At 39.0% G+C, this 15,675-nt stretch overlaps 1 protein-coding gene across 1 annotated transcript; it reads left to right on the top strand.

Moving 5' to 3' along the window:
- The first annotated feature begins 230 nt into the window (after nt 1-230).
- Nucleotides 231-9,849, top strand: LOC146635228 (outer mitochondrial transmembrane helix translocase-like). The gene is made up of 9 exons (XM_085345606.1): nt 231-353; nt 1,428-1,523; nt 1,680-1,800; nt 3,121-3,321; nt 4,436-4,542; nt 5,326-5,415; nt 5,933-5,983; nt 9,286-9,410; nt 9,726-9,849. The coding sequence occupies exons 1-9, from the start codon at nt 231-233 to the stop codon at nt 9,847-9,849; spliced, it is 1,038 nt and encodes a 345-aa protein (XP_085201732.1).
- Nucleotides 9,850-15,675: the final 5,826 nt, after the last annotated feature.

Genomic DNA, 15,675 nt, shown 5'->3' with positions numbered 1-15,675 from the left:
TCTCAGTTTCTTCCTGAACTTTCTAAAACTCTAGATGATTGGGCATTTTTTAGACTTCTGTCCTTCATAAAACATTTGTATTCCGCACAGTAATAACAAGCAGTGAGTGAGAGAGTGTTGCGAGGTGGTGAGTTGTTATGCTCCTGCTGTTTGTATTCATCTCCTTGATAGCATTTTATACATTAATCGCTGTGTAAACCTGTTTGTGTCTCAGAATCTGTGACGTGACAATGGGACTGAGCTTTGTGCGAGCTGGAGGCATCGCTCTTTTTCTCGGCCTAGGCCAAGGTCTAGGCCAGGGTCTAGGCGTAGGCCTAGGCCTAAGCCTAGGCATCATATACCAGTTATACCAGGTAAGGAATCAGCAGGAGAAGCCTCACAGGCAGGTGGGAGGGGAATCAAGATTTATTGCAACAGGTTTTGTCTTCAGATGTTTGTTTTTTTTGTCTCATCTTAATGTGGATTAATTCTGATTCTTTCTCATGTTTAATCTCAGATTTGCTGATGTGCAGATATTACCTGATAATTTCAGAGAATATATTAATTTTGCCTTTCTTTTCATTTGTAAAGATAATGACATTTTCAGAATTATACTTTAAAAACATCCTGATTAATAACTATACAGAACAAGCTTTTGTGCAAACAAGAAAGAAGACAAGAGATTAATGATATAATTTTCCACAGTCAGCAGATGCACATAAAAATCAGTCTGAGCACAAATACCCAAACTGAATGGATTGAAGCTGCTCATAATCAGATCTGCTGGGCAGGTTTTACAGTAGGATGAACATTTCTAACAGGATGTAACCAAAAATCTGTAGGTTCCCGAAATCTGTTTCATCTCCTTTTCCTAACCTTTTTTCTTTCACCTCGATGAACGCATCAGATGTAAAGGAAGAGGGTAGGAGAATTTGTGAGGACGTAGGCAGTGAGTCCTGCACTGAGAGTCTGTCAGATTGATGCTATGACTGTAGTGATAACAGAATTTTCAGTTTACTGGCCGATCTACGTCCCTACCTTCACCTATGGTGACGAGCTTTGGATAGTGACCAAAAGAACGAAATTGCAGATAAAAGCAGCAACAATGAGCTTTCTCCGAAGGCTGGCTGGCCTCTCCATTAGAGATGGGGTGAGGAGTTCGGCCATCCGGGAGAAGCTTATTGCTTATTCTCGACTATAATTCTGTCTTTTCTTTATGGTCACATTTTAACTACCATCCTATAGACTACGGCACAACTGCTCTTCCAGTTACTTTTCTTTCCAAGCTTCTTAGATTGCCATGACCCAGATGACAGAGAACCTACACATACATCTTTCATCCTGAATATTTTATTTGAGAAAATTGTCTCCTGCTGATGAGGACAGTATGATCCTGAGGTAGAGCACAGGCTGAGCCTTTGATTTGTTTCTGCTTTTGTGTTTTTCAGACAACGAGGACAGGTCAAAATAAATCTAAAAATGTTAAACTCTCTGTGTATGAACAGCGCATTGTCACTCACCGGGTTGACCCGCGGACCATGCAGGTAATGCCACTTTACATGTTGTTTAAACTGAAGCTGTAAATATAAACCACAAAGAACTGACAGCACACAGTACTGACAGAAACAGGAAGTGTGGGGTTTATCTTCGTGCATCAGCACTTGCAGCCAATATCCATCCAGATTTCTTCCTGTGTGCAGATCACATGGAGGGATATCGCAGGTCTGGAGGAGGTGATCAACCAGCTAAAGGAGAAAATGATCTTCCCCGTTCAGAAAAGACATCTGTTCAGGAAATCCCGGCTGCTGCAGCCGCCCAAAGGTCAGCAATCATTCACTTTTTTGTTGTTGTTCAGGATCCCCATTAGCATCAGCCTTTGCCTTAGTTATTCTTAGATGGGATAGAAAATTGCCTTAATCAGGGCACCCACAGAAACTTTAATCAAAATCTACAAAGGATGCACAGCTTTTAACCATTAAATTACATCTGTATTAGATATAATAATCGATCAACAATAACCATTTCTTGTTTGCTGTAATTTCTATTTTGATTATACTACCATTTAAATTCTTTTACTTTAGTCTGTTTGTAATTGGTTGATTCTCTGTATGCGTGTCCAGAGAAATGGAAGTGTTTGTCAATGTTTATTTAAGGCATACAGGTTGTGAATGAGTTTTTAGTTTCCGACAGAGTTTAATGCACCTTATGCTATTATAATAATACAAAGCAAAAAATTTGGTTTTCCATCTAAAAATCTCTGTTTTCTTCATTATTTGCTTGCTTATTATCCATCAGTCTACTGTTGTTTAGCGTTGTCGGCCGCTGTTTGTTTGTTGTTTCTTTTTTATTTAAATACCGACAAGAAAATCTCATTTATGCTATTCAATACTGAAGAAATGTAAACTTTTTAAAAATTATGCCAAATTGTAAAACTCTTATCTGTGTCTTCAATAAAACCTCTGTAAGTTTGGTCTGCTTCACCTCAGCAGCATCAGGTAATGTTCATATGTTGATTCATGGTTTTCTTGAGTTTTTGTTCCATTGCAGAATATTTTTAAGGTTGTTTGTTATAAAAAGCGAGGCCAGGAAAATCTCCTTCATGTTTTTCTGTGTTTTATCCTCACTTACTTTGACACAAAGGCTTATGCTGTGATTCTCACACCCCTGATGAAAACTCACAAGTGTCAGCTTTGTTCTTGTAGATATATTAAAAAAAGATATTTCTTAAATCTATATATCTGTAACTTATTGTATTGTTAAATAGTCTAGTCTGTTACTGTCTTGGAGCAACTGTAACCCACATATTTTCCTTAGGGATTAATAAAGTATTCTGATTCTGATATGTACTAATAAATGATCAGAATTATTTCAGGTTGTCTGAGTCAACCTGAAATGAATTGAATCTAATCAAACTGAATCAGGAAATGGGATAAATCGGGACCTTGTGAATCGAAATCAAATCAGTCATAGAAATCAGAGCTGATACCCAGCCCTATGTGTCCACAGTGTGTGTGAGAGAGATGAGCTATTGCCATCGATGCGACATTTGAGTCCGTAGGCGAGCAACAAGCTGTTACTTTCATGGTAGTTTGATTTCTAGCAATCGGCAAAATAATACAAAATCCCACTGTCTTCACACAGGTGTGCTGCTGTATGGACCCCCAGGATGTGGTAAAACACTCATCGCCAAGGCAACAGCAAAAGAGGCGGGCTTTGCTTTCATCAACTTGAAGCCGAGCACGCTGACAGATAAATGGTACGGAGAGTCCCAGAAACTGACTGCTGCTGTGTTCTCACTGGCCTCCAAACTGGGCCCAACAATCATCTTCATCGACGAGATAGGTGTGAAAGACACACACACACATACAGTTTATCTCTCTCTGTTAAAGTGGAAATCATTTTGACAAATTAAGTTTGAAAAATAGTTTTTGTTTTTTGTTAAACTGTGTGCTTTGCTTACAATGCCCACTTTATGTCATGAATCGACTGTGTAGTGCAGGAAGGAAAGGATCCAAATGCTGGCTCGTAAGCGGGATGTTAACTCAAAACAGCTTTATTATATAAAGTTTTATTAGCTGAAACGAAAATAACCCATCCTTCAAATCCAGGGAAATGAAGGACGCATTTGTTGGCTGGATTTGGAGCGGCCTTTGAATTGGGACAGGCTTCATCGCTGGCTGTGAAGTAATCAGCCTTCAAATGCGGCCTCAGGACGATGTGGCCTAGGTTTTGGGACACAGCTACAGGGACAAAGGGCCTTCACAATAAAACAGGAAATAGAGGAACATGATGGAGAGGAGAGGCAGACGAGAGGGAGCGATGGGACATGAGCGAGAGGAGACATGACGGGGAAACATAGAATGGAACACAAGGAAGGAAACAAGTTGCTCCTAGAGAGGCTCACACAACATATATAAAGACAGACAGAGATGGAGAGCGGCACAGAGGGCAAAGACAAATAAATAAATAATATATAATAAATAATCAAGGAGCTAAACAGAAAAACCTAGGCAATATAGGAATTAACTCAAGACTAACTAAAGAAACTTAACCATAAAGTATAACACAAAATAACATGAAAATACAAAAACACAAAACACTGGTTCAAATGAGCCAGGACCATGACACTGTAGGATTATACAATTTAATTGGGAAGGGAAAGAAAACAAAATTCACTTGACTACAACCTGCTAACATTTAGTGGCGATATTTTCCATGTACTACCTTAAAATTTAGAATTTTCTTAAACATAAATTAAACATGTAAAGAAACTGATTCTGCTTTCAGTGAATTTGGTCTGCACAAACGGTTCAAAGAGAGATGTGAATGTATTTTAATATTTGGTCTTAACTGTATACATTTTGACAAATACCATAGAAGCAAAAAAAGAGGCAAAACATTTTCAAACAATGAAATCATAACTGAGATGATAAAACTATTCTGTGTGTTTGAACAGATTCCTTTCTGAGGAGTCGATCCAGCAGAGATCATGAAGTCACAGCTATGATGAAGGCTCAGTTTATGAGTTTGTGGGATGGACTCGAAACAGACCACCAGTGCCAGGTATAACTTAGGTTCAATATGGAGTCTTGAGAGATTCACTGAGCTGTGGATGTATTATGGAGGGGAATTCGTCTCAAAGGGTTGCAAATGCATACAGGGTGATCCGCAAGCATAAATTGATTCACAAATGTTTACAGGAATTTCTGTGTAACGTTTGAGGACTCACTTCCATTGCCATAAAGCAAAACTGTAGTTTTTAACCATTTTTGCTCCTAGTTCAGTTAAATTTGCATCAACAGTTTGCAGTCTCAGAATAAGATGTTTGCTTTCATGCCAACGGCGTGTACGAGTAAATGATTTGCGTTTTATGTTTACATCTTTTGAGAGAATCAATCCATTTACCTGCTCTTTAATCGTTTGCTCTTTTAACAGTTTGGAGGTTGTTAAAATAGTTTTATGAGCTTTAAGCTGAGATTCTGGCAAAATACATTAATATTTAAAAATTGATTTTAGGATTAAATGAATCAGTATTGGATTATTCAAATTAAAATCAATTATCCATCCATCTATTTGCTTCCACTTATCTTTTTCAGGGTTGCGAGGGGCTTTGGAGCATATCCCAGATGTCAGCTGACTCCACACAGAAAGACCCTGACCTAAAATCGATTAGAATTGGGATTTTCTTTTTAAAACCACCCCTATTTGCAACCCTTTTGAACCCAATTTCTCTCCATAATCTATGCAATATATGTGAATCCTGAACATAAACGATCAGATGATCAATAAAATGTTCTTCGAAGATTCGGTCTGTATGTAAATCTGATTAAAAGTGTACTTTGTCAGGTGATCATTATGGGAGCCACCAATCGTCCTGAGGACATAGACCCTGCCATCTTGAGGAGGATGCCCACCAAGATTCACATCAAGCTGCCTGTATGTCCTTTTAAAATAAGTCTGACTGTTTTTTAAAAACAAACAAACAAACCAACAAACAAAAAGCATACTGAACGCAGCAGTGTACCCTCTGCATTGGTCGGTTTGCGTGCCGTGGCAACATCATCACACATTCATTTCTATTTATCCTGTTAAGGCACAGGGTGCTGATGTATTCTCCTGAATGGCAGGTGTCACTACTCAGATAATAACACCATATTAGAAGGAATGAAGCAGTGAAGACGTCAAACCTAAAGAAAAGCATCCCAAGAAGTCTTGTGTTTCTCTAATGATACATCATTAAAATGCAGCAAAAACTGACAAAGCTCTAACACTCATGTCTTCATCTGCGGTGGTGTGCTAGGTTACAAAAACAGAGTGGTGCATGACCAGCCGAAGTGACACCGTAAAGGCGGCATGCACCAGCATATGAGACATAGTCTATGGCGCACACCACCGTCAGACAGGGGTGTGTGGTGAGGATAAAACTAGTCTGACAGTGTGTTTGTTTCTGCAGAACATTGAGCAGCGCAAGCAGATACTCAGACTGATCCTGGAGAATGAAACGGTAAGTTCACAGCAAAAGGGAAAAAGTCATGTGACTGAGATATTAATCCTTATGATCTTACATTATTTTACCAACATGGTTCTTCTTCTGCTCTTTTAATGTAGTTAGTACATGAAGCCAAAGAAACATTAAATCCACAATAATAAAAATGAGTGAAGAAAAGGAAAGCTTTAGTGAAGGTTACAAATGATCTTCTTATGGCCTCTGACAGTGGACTCATGTCCGTGCTTGTCCTGCTAGACCTCAGTGCAGCATTCGATACTGTCGACCATAATATCCTATTAGAGCAATTAGAAAATGCTGTAGGCATTACAGGTACCGTAATGTATCAGATCTATCTAAACGATTTGTACATGTAAATGGAGAGTCCTCTTCTCACACTGAGGTTAATTGTGGAGTTCCACAGGGTTCAGTGCTAGGACCAATTCTGTTTACATTATACATGCTTCCCTTAGGCAGCATCATCAGAAGACATAGCATACATTTCCACTGCCATGCAGATGACACCCAGGTCTGTCTATCTATGAAGCGAGATAACACACACCAATTAGTTAAAACTGCTGGAATGTCTTAAAGACATAAAGACCTGGATGGCCTTTAATTTCCTGGCAGAGCCTTCAGTTTTCAGACCCCTTTTCTATTAAACCAGCTTCCAGTTTGGATTTGGGAGACAGACACGATCTCTACTTTTAAGATTAGGCTTCAAACGTTTCTTTTTGCTAAAGCATATTGTTAGGGCTGGACCAGGTGACCCTGAATCCTCCCTTAGTTATGCTGCAGTAGGTGTAGGCTGCTGGGGGGTTCCCATGATACATTGAGTAATTCTTCTTCTTCTTCTCACTTAATATGAGAAAATAGGGGTGGGCCTAAAGTCAACACACCTGAATTAAATGAATTAGTTCATTACCAGGCCTCTGGAGAACTTCAAGACATGTTAAGGAGGTCATTTATCGATTTAAATCAGCTGTGTTAAGGACACATCTAAAACCTGCAGGACACTAGGGCTGTGTCCCAATTAAGAGACTGCACGCTTGAAGTACGCATTTTAAGTGCGGTTACGTCACCGCCACGCGACGACGGCTGTCCCAATTCGAAGTGTGCTTCAAATGCATACTCCAAATGCGCCATCGATTTCCCCAAATATCAAGCGTGGTCCGGTGCACGCTTCGTGGTCCCATATATCCCACAATTCATAGCGCGACGGTGGGTGTGGACAATTTTGCCGCAAAATACGGCAGAAGGGAGCGGCCGAAGAGGGTTTTTTTTTTCCAAACTTTATTGAGATCATAAAGCGAACAGTCAGTCATTCCAGTTCAGTTTGTACAGTAGGCATACAAGTCAAATAAGAGTAACAATATACAGTACAATAAAATAAGAAGGATAAATAAATAAAGGGGAAAAAAAGAAAAAAAAGGGGGGAATGTGACAGACTTCATAACAACTTTGTATTTGAAAGTTGTGACAGCTCAGTCGTTAAACATTTCTGAATGAATTTCAATCAATGATAAACCTTTTTTATTGGAAGTCAATTTAAGAGAGTCTAAGTAATATTCAATTTCAATCAAAAGCAAATTAAATGATGGGGTTGAGTTTTGAAATTTACATGTATGTATGTGGAATTTCCCTAATAAGATGGAGCGGCCGAAGAGTGAACTGTCAAAAGTACCGAATATGATGTCACTTATTTATGTGCGAATGTGTAATAATTAAAGTAGTATATATATATATATACACACGCACACACACACACACACACACACACACACACACATATATATATATATATATATATATATATATATATATATATATATATATCATAATAATCTGACAATACTATAATATTGGCCATATTATATTTACATTACCACAGTGAGATGACTTTAGTCTCATGAACAACATTAACTAATTGTTATTTACTAACTAATCTTAAATGACTGTTCAGCACAGAAATGAAGCCCAACAATCATGTTTTACAGTCCCGTGGTCTCAGCCTCAGATACTCAACTAATCAAAGTGATGTCATGACAAAAATGAATGACCAACAAAACATTTTTCTCCTTCATTTCTGTCAAACAAAGCTGTATGTACCGTGGTTAGTATCATGGTTGCTAGGCAACCTGAACAGCGCGACGAAGCGTATACCGTCCCATACCGCCTCTCACTTCCGCACTTCTCGTACTTATAGTACGCACCGTACGTAGTACGCGTAGTGCACGTACTTCAAGCGTGCAGTCTCTTAATTGGGACACAGCCTAGGTCTACGGGCCTGAAGTTCTCTCACCCATGGTTTAATAGAAGACTCTACATTGAATCATTAGTTGTTATTAATCTCGGGGTCTCTTTCACAGCATGTCTTTGTCTTGTCTGGCGCTGTATGAATGAAACTGAATTGAACTGGAAAAAAATGTTTTGAGAGAGGCAATGAGGGGGAAATGAGAAGGAGTCAGGAAATGTAAGGGAAAATGGACTAGAAAAGGGTATGACGGAGGAAAGGGGTAAGGAACAAACAGTGGATGAGAACACTGAAAAAAGAAGCTAGGGAAAGAAGATGAATAACATGTAATATTAGTCTTTTATTTATCCAGGTAAAAATCTCAATTCGAAGAGAGACCTGGCATCATGGCAGCAAAAGTCAATAATACATGTACCACATAAAAATAAAAATAAAATACGATATCAAGTAAAAAACGTGTAAAAAAAACATACAATAACAGATGAATTAAGAGTGGCATTAAAAAATCACGCTGACTAAAAGAGTTGTTCTCTCTTTCTTTTACTGAAGGTAACCATTTCTGACAATTTCAGTTCCTTTTGCAGATTATTCCAGGAGACAGAGGCGGCGTATTTCAAAGCCTAACTCCTAATTGTGTTTTGATTTGTGGGACAATCAATTGTATGATATTGTGAGAACAAGGGCTGTATTGCTACGATTTTTACGCATATAAACACATAAATAAGAGGGAGAGATTTATAGATAAAGACCAACCAATGGGAAAGTCTGCGAATATAAGAGAAGGACATATAGCAGCAGCATACACAGAACAATAATGTAGACGATTTCCATAACCCCTTTAGTTAGTGGGCTGGTGCATCCAGAAAAAGCAGCTCACCATAATCCAATAAAGGTAAAAAAGTTGCACGAATCAAGTGTTTCTCACCTGGAGGCACACACAGGATTGATTTCTAAACTTGGTTTTAGTTTCAACTTAGACACAAGCCTTTGAATGTGAGTTTTAAATGGTAAATTCTGATTTACAATGATACCTAGATTCATTGATAGATTGATTCTGCCTCTGTAGGTGGATCCACTTACTAACCTCAGCCACATCGCCAGGGAAACTGAGGGTTTCTCAGGAAGTGACCTCAAAGAGATTTGTCGTGAGGCAGCACTGCTGTGTGTCCGAGAAATCATGGATTCTGACACGTAGGTGTTTGGTATTTCCAGGTCAGAGTGGGTAGAGTGTCAGGACGTTTCATGTTTTAAAATGGACATATTGATAAAAGTCAATATTTTGACAAATAGGTATTATCAATTACTAATAAAATAAATATTCTGATGATATTCACTTTTTCATGCTAATTAGGACAAATACAACACACCTGAAAATCATCTTTTTTTCCTTTTCACTCTCTCAGTGTGGAGGCATTTTTTATGATTGAACTGAGTCATGCAGAGCTGCTCTTATAAAGTTCAGAAGTTAACTTGTTGTTTGCTAAATGTCTGATTTCTTTCTCTCAGCCTTTCAGATGACTGCATCCGTCCAATTAGTCAGGATGACCTCCAGAAGGCCACAACAAAGATGAAGGAGTCCAAGAGTCTGGGTGGCCTGACACTGGATGAGGCATTGTCATACTATTCATAATGTAATAACTGAAACAACACATAGAAATGAATAAATAAACAAGGGGAACCTAGACTATATAGCTGCTCTTGCAAAAGTAAAATGTGTTCAGAACCACAGCATTCAGATCCCAATTCTGATTCCAAAAGCTTCCAGACAGGAGAGGGTTTAAAAAAAAAAGATTTTCTAGATATGGAGTTTGGCAGCCCTTTCCTTTCAGTGCCTAGCTAGTGTCATTCAACCTGACCTGCAAGTCTGGAAAATCAACCCAGTCAGCTCAAGAACTGGTTAGCAGAAATCTAATCATTGACACATGAACACAAATTGTAATGTTTTCCAGGTCAGTCAGCATGAATCTGTGAGCAATATATTTCAATAGGAAGAACGCACAGTGTGTACCTAACGTTTCTTGACTTTTGCTTATTACTGCATATATACTTATATATATATAAATATATAAGATGGGGCGCACCATAATGGAGGGCCAGGAGTGACAAAATAAAAAATTAATTAAATGTTTCATTAATTAATTATAATTTGATTTAATTAATGACACATTTAATTTATTAATTAATTATTTAATTAATAAATTATTAACACATTTGACACTAATGACGTCAGACTTTAAGACCGCATTGTTTTAGCCGAGAATGTAGTGGCGTAGTCTTCACATGTCAGGTTGTCAACAGTTTGTTTGCTCCGATGTTTTTAGTCAATGTTGCTAGCTTCGCTAACAGTCAGCTGACAGAGTGTAACGAGCCCACAGCCCCAAATTTCCGCCTGGTCACATGTCTGTGTTTCTGTGACATAAATAACGAGCTGACAATTTCCTCATGACACCGGCGATCAGCTCGACAACCCTCAGTTTACCTGCATACATCCTGTTCACCTATCAGCTGTTTAACACCTGCTGCTAATTCAGAAATCAGGACCACGTTACCTGGTGACAGTCACAGTTTAACGTGGGCAGCTGCAGCTCGATATACTGTAATCTTGGTGGAATATTGTTCACAAAATATATAAATGTCATTTGCTTTCTGAGCGCAGAGCTGCTGGACGTTGTGTTTCCTTCAGAGTGATTGATCAGGGTTAAAGATGACAAACAGGATTTAGAAGGAGGAGATGGACATTTAGAAAACTACAGAGCACTTTATAAGCGAAACCACTTTATCAGCGGCTGATGTCCAATCACCGGCACACAGGTTTAAAACCTCTGCTGAGTTTCAGCTCTCATTGGTTAAACACTGGACTTCATTCACTCAGGTTCTGTCTGTCAGGTCACGTTTACTTCACTGTTTTATTTACAACTGAGCAAATTTGTTTTTGCTCAGATTAAAGTTACGTTTCATAACTGCATAGTTTTACTGAAGTTTAATGTCTCACTGGAGCACATGCTAGACTGAACCATTTACTTTTCTTTATTATAACATGTTCATTTATGCTGGATTTCTTTTTAAACTGTGAATTTTGAATTTAAATTAACATTAAAAATCTTTTTTTATATACAAGGAGGAAAGAGAAAGTGCGATTCCACTGAGAGGATCAGCATCTGAACCAGCATGTTGATCATGAAGACTCCAGCCTGTACATAAATGATTAAATCATCTCTTTTTAATATTTATAAGCACCAGCTGTCTGTTAGAATTTTTGGAGTTTACTCAAAAATAAAATCAGAGTAACATTTGATTTGTGTGGGGTGGATTTATTTATTTGGTCCTTTAATTGTAAAACACTTGCTACAGACTATGATACACATCACAGACTTCTGGATCTTAAAAGAAAACTATTACTGCTCTTGAATGAGACTAGCAGAAACAGCATTAGTGAAGGTTACAAATGATCTTATGGCCTCTGACAGTGGACTCATCTCTGCTTGTCCTGATAGACAGTGCAGTGAACAATACTGTTGACCATAATATTTTATTAAAGTGATTACATGCTATAGGTATAACAGGTACTGTGCTGCAGTTGTTTATATTATTTTCTCGTATCAAATGGAAAAACCCTCTTTTCCACTTCATACGAGACCAATTGAACAATCAAACAATTGAATGTGACATGAGCTACGCTACATTAGTTTGACTTCCTTGTTGTCCATTGGAAAGCCACAGCAAAATATGGAGTGTGTCCTCAGCGGCCAGAACAAGAACATCACATCAAGAAGGCCCTGAGTAAATGTGGTTATCCCAGCTGGACTTTAGTCAAAGCTTTGATATTTGTGAAAGGCAAGAAGAGCTAACATATCAGGCCAGGACTCTGCAGTCTATTTACACCTACAGGCCAGTGGACACTCTTTCAATGATGAGGATGTCCACATCTTGGACAGGGAGGAACGCTGGTTTGAGCGCGGAGTCAAGGAGGCTATTTACATGAAAAGGGAAAGACCATCTCTGAATCGAGGAGGGGGCCTAAGGGGACATCTGTCACCATCTTACAATGCTGTGATTGCAGCCATTCCCCAACTCTCTGTGAATGGTACTCATGGGCATTGATCAATGAGCTTTGATCAGTGGTTGTTGATCAATGGTCATGAGAATTTGTATATTAATAATCAAGGAAATGACCTCCCAGCCCATTGTTCCTTCAGTGGGCTGGTTTCAGTCATTGTGCAAATGTCCTGTTTATAAGGTTGGGGAAACCTCCAGTCAGCTGAGACTGAAGAAGTCACTTGGATTAGTGACAAAAAATTTCTCCCACTGAAAACGCTACGTCCAGATGAAGAGAATCAACTTTTTGAGGAGCGGCTGTTTGGTTTCTCCAAGGTAGAGGTCTGAGCATTCCTCGCCACACTGTACAGCACATACTACGTTGTTAGGTTTGTGTTTGGGAGTTTTGCCCTTAAAACAAACCAGTTTTTGTCTGAGTGTGTTGCTGAGTCTCAAATACACTGGGATGTCATGCTTGGAGAAGATTCTCCTGAGTTTCTCTGATAAACCTGCTACATAATGGATGATAATATTGTTCCATTTGTCCTTGTGTTTCTCCTTAGTTGATGTCTGACCTTCTTTTCTGTGTATCTTTGCTGATTTGACTTTTTATCATTTGTTTCAGTTTTTTTCTCTTCATATGTTTATGTTTGTGATAAATTTCATTTTAACTTTAGTTCAGAAAGCCCTCAACAATTTTACTTTAGTGCAAATGAAACAAAAAAACAACCCAGTGTTCCTACACTCACAAAAACTTTGAGTCTTTCAGCCCTGAGGTGCACAACACAGCCTCCTCACTTACTCCTACATCTGAACTTATCAACTGAGCTTTAATGTTCACTCACAGTGACCGCTGTGTTTTATAAGTCATCCAGCAGGTGGCAGCACAGGCGCTTCCAGCATCACATGATGTTGGAAATGTCTCAGGAGGTCTAGATTAAAGGCTTGGTGACAATGCAGTGTTAAAAGCTGTGCTGTTGTTGTTAATACTTGAAGTCACATGAGGCTGGTGCTTTCATCGTCTTAATCACAGAAGAAAAAAAATACTGAGGTTTCAGAAAAGCTGCCAGCTGGTCCATTTGGGAGCAAGATGTTGGGATGAATTTGTCTGTTTACAGTTTTCTACAAACCAAAAGAGCAGCAATCACAACAATGAGTACAAGAAGTAAAAAGCCAGGAGCTCCCAGCCCAGCTCACAGTGCACACCAGCTCAGACATTCCTGTCGGTTAGTTCTCTGCTTTGATTAAACACACCTAAAGAAAATCAAAATTGACTTTAGTCATGTTAGAAATGCAAAACTCTTGCCAATGCCCTGAGACTTTGCTGGCAGTTTTTACCAAAAGTCCAAACCAAGTCTTGTTCTTCAGATTCTTGTTACCAAACCAAGCAGCAATACAAAAAGAAATAATAGGTTCAATAAAACTTCTGAAAAACAAGGACAACGTGTCAGATGATACATTAAAAGATCTCATTTTCCTTAAAAAGAACAGACTTTGGTGAACTTCTTTGTTAGTGGCATCAACATGAGGCTCCAAACAGAGTTCAGCAGCAAAGCTTCTGTTAATCCGTCAGAGCCACACACACAGGGATCTTTATCTCATTAAAATGTTTATAATGACTGAAACCAGACAGGAAGCGTTGGGACCTTCCCACCCGGCTGTTAGACTGCTATGTTGCAGCAAAACAGTGAAACAGTTTGACTTTCTTTGTCTCTCTTGAATTTTGTTAATGAACAACAACTTATTAATAAATGAAATCATGTGAATCCAAAACAGCCTCAGCGTAACTCATTTTGTGTGTTTGCTCTTAGTTTATCTATACAGTAGCAACACACTGAGGAGACTGTGCACATTTCACATGAGAGCAGGAACTTGGCTGTAACATATGTACAGAGCTGGTTCTGACCGGTCAGAGAGCTGATTTGATATCTATTCTTCTCCTGTTAAATTAATGATGCAGCTTCTTTTATCAGCAGCAGTTTTTCCCTTTTATTTTAAGAAGAACCATCTGTTTCCTGTTTGGCTGAACTAAATTATTTCATACTATGCATCATGACAAGAAATACTTTTATGAAATTAAACAGAACAAGACATGCAACAACTGGCACATTATTTCAAATCTCAGGCCAGGGGCCTGTTCTTCGTACCTCGCTAAGTTAGCTGGATTTGATTGTTGACGATTTCGCGTGATCTTGGATCGTTCGGTTCCCCGAAGCTCATCCGGGACTTGCTGTCATAGCAACAGAGCTGTAAGCGTAAACCTGCTCGGGAGCAGGTTTACTTTATGTAAACAGGATTAGATCGCGGCCACGCAGGTATGTCCGCTTCATTTATACGAAAGCAACAGCGATATTCCACCACTGTTTCACCATAAATAAATAACATCAATGTAACTAAAGATAATGCAGCACTTGATCCTTTTATTGATGTCACACAGATACATACAGGTCATTTCCTAAAAAAGGGAAATGAACTATTAACATTCTAGTACATGTATGTGATTATTACAGATGTAATTCATATTTCAGAGTAGTAATTGTAAATTACTTCGTGTAATCAAGATGGGAGACCACGGCTATAAAAGCGAAGGTGGATTTGGGAAGTCTGTCGCAGCCATGTCCTGTCCGTATACGCGACCAACCCATTGCGGAAGGTGCAAGATTGATAAGGAGAGTCCTCAGAATTCAGCGTATATTGCGGGACAGACAGGATCCTTTAGCTCAGCGCGACAGTGTGCTCATAGAGAGATATCGATATTCCCGTGAGGGTATTATTCACTTAACCAACATGTTGACGAGGGGGTGCAGGACCACCACCTGTCTTTTTTTGCTCTGCCCTTTTCTTGGTTGCTGTTATAAACAAACAAACAGATTATTTCAGGGTCTCTTTCCAAGAGACGAAAAGCAATATAAGTGATAAATATTACCATTCTATAGAATATTCTTATATTTCACTTTTACTTGTTCCCATGTTCTAGTGGGTCCTGTTGTGGCTCTAATGTGAAAGAGGATATAATGTAATATAATATAATAAATCTACCCTACCGCCTACTGGTGTTGGCCAGAGGGGCCGATGGCACGATATGGCAGCCTGGCTTCTGTCAGTCTGCCGCAGGGCAGCTGTGGCTACAACCGTAGCTGCCTCCACCAGTGTGTGAATGTGAGAGTGAATGAATAGTGGCATTGTAAAGCGCTTTGGGTGCCTTGAAAAGCGCTATATCAATCCACTCCATTATTATTGTTATTATTAAATTACTTACGAGTTTGATTTGTCAGCAACTTTCTGCCAGTCCTCTCTCCTTGCTTTTGCAGCCTTTGCAGTGTTCCCTTGCGTTTTAATTAAACTCTGAAACTCCTGAAATCCCTCACTCAAGAGTTCTTGCTCTGCTGCCGAAAAATACCGAGCGCGCTCATTCGACATT

This window comes from Diplotaxodon limnothrissa, linkage group LG3 (assembly GCF_057381915.1).
Source record: "Diplotaxodon limnothrissa isolate DT_005_m linkage group LG3, D_limnothrissa_male_GT1.1, whole genome shotgun sequence".
Lineage (NCBI taxonomy): Eukaryota > Metazoa > Chordata > Actinopteri > Cichliformes > Cichlidae > Diplotaxodon > Diplotaxodon limnothrissa.
The sequence above is the reverse complement of the archived record's forward strand: the minus strand, read 5'-3'. Positions and strand labels throughout refer to the sequence as shown.

Bases quoted from the DNA above. Each gene is read 5' to 3' on its own strand.
- LOC146635228 (XM_085345606.1), top strand. From the start codon at position 231: ATGGGACTGAGCTTTGTGCGAGCTGGAGGCATCGCTCTTTTTCTCGGC. The intron at 354-1,427 runs GTAAGGAATCAG...TGTGTTTTTCAG, and splicing joins TCATATACCAGTTATACCAG to ACAACGAGGACAGGTCAAAA. The intron at 5,416-5,932 runs GTATGTCCTTTT...TTGTTTCTGCAG, and splicing joins AGATTCACATCAAGCTGCCT to AACATTGAGCAGCGCAAGCA.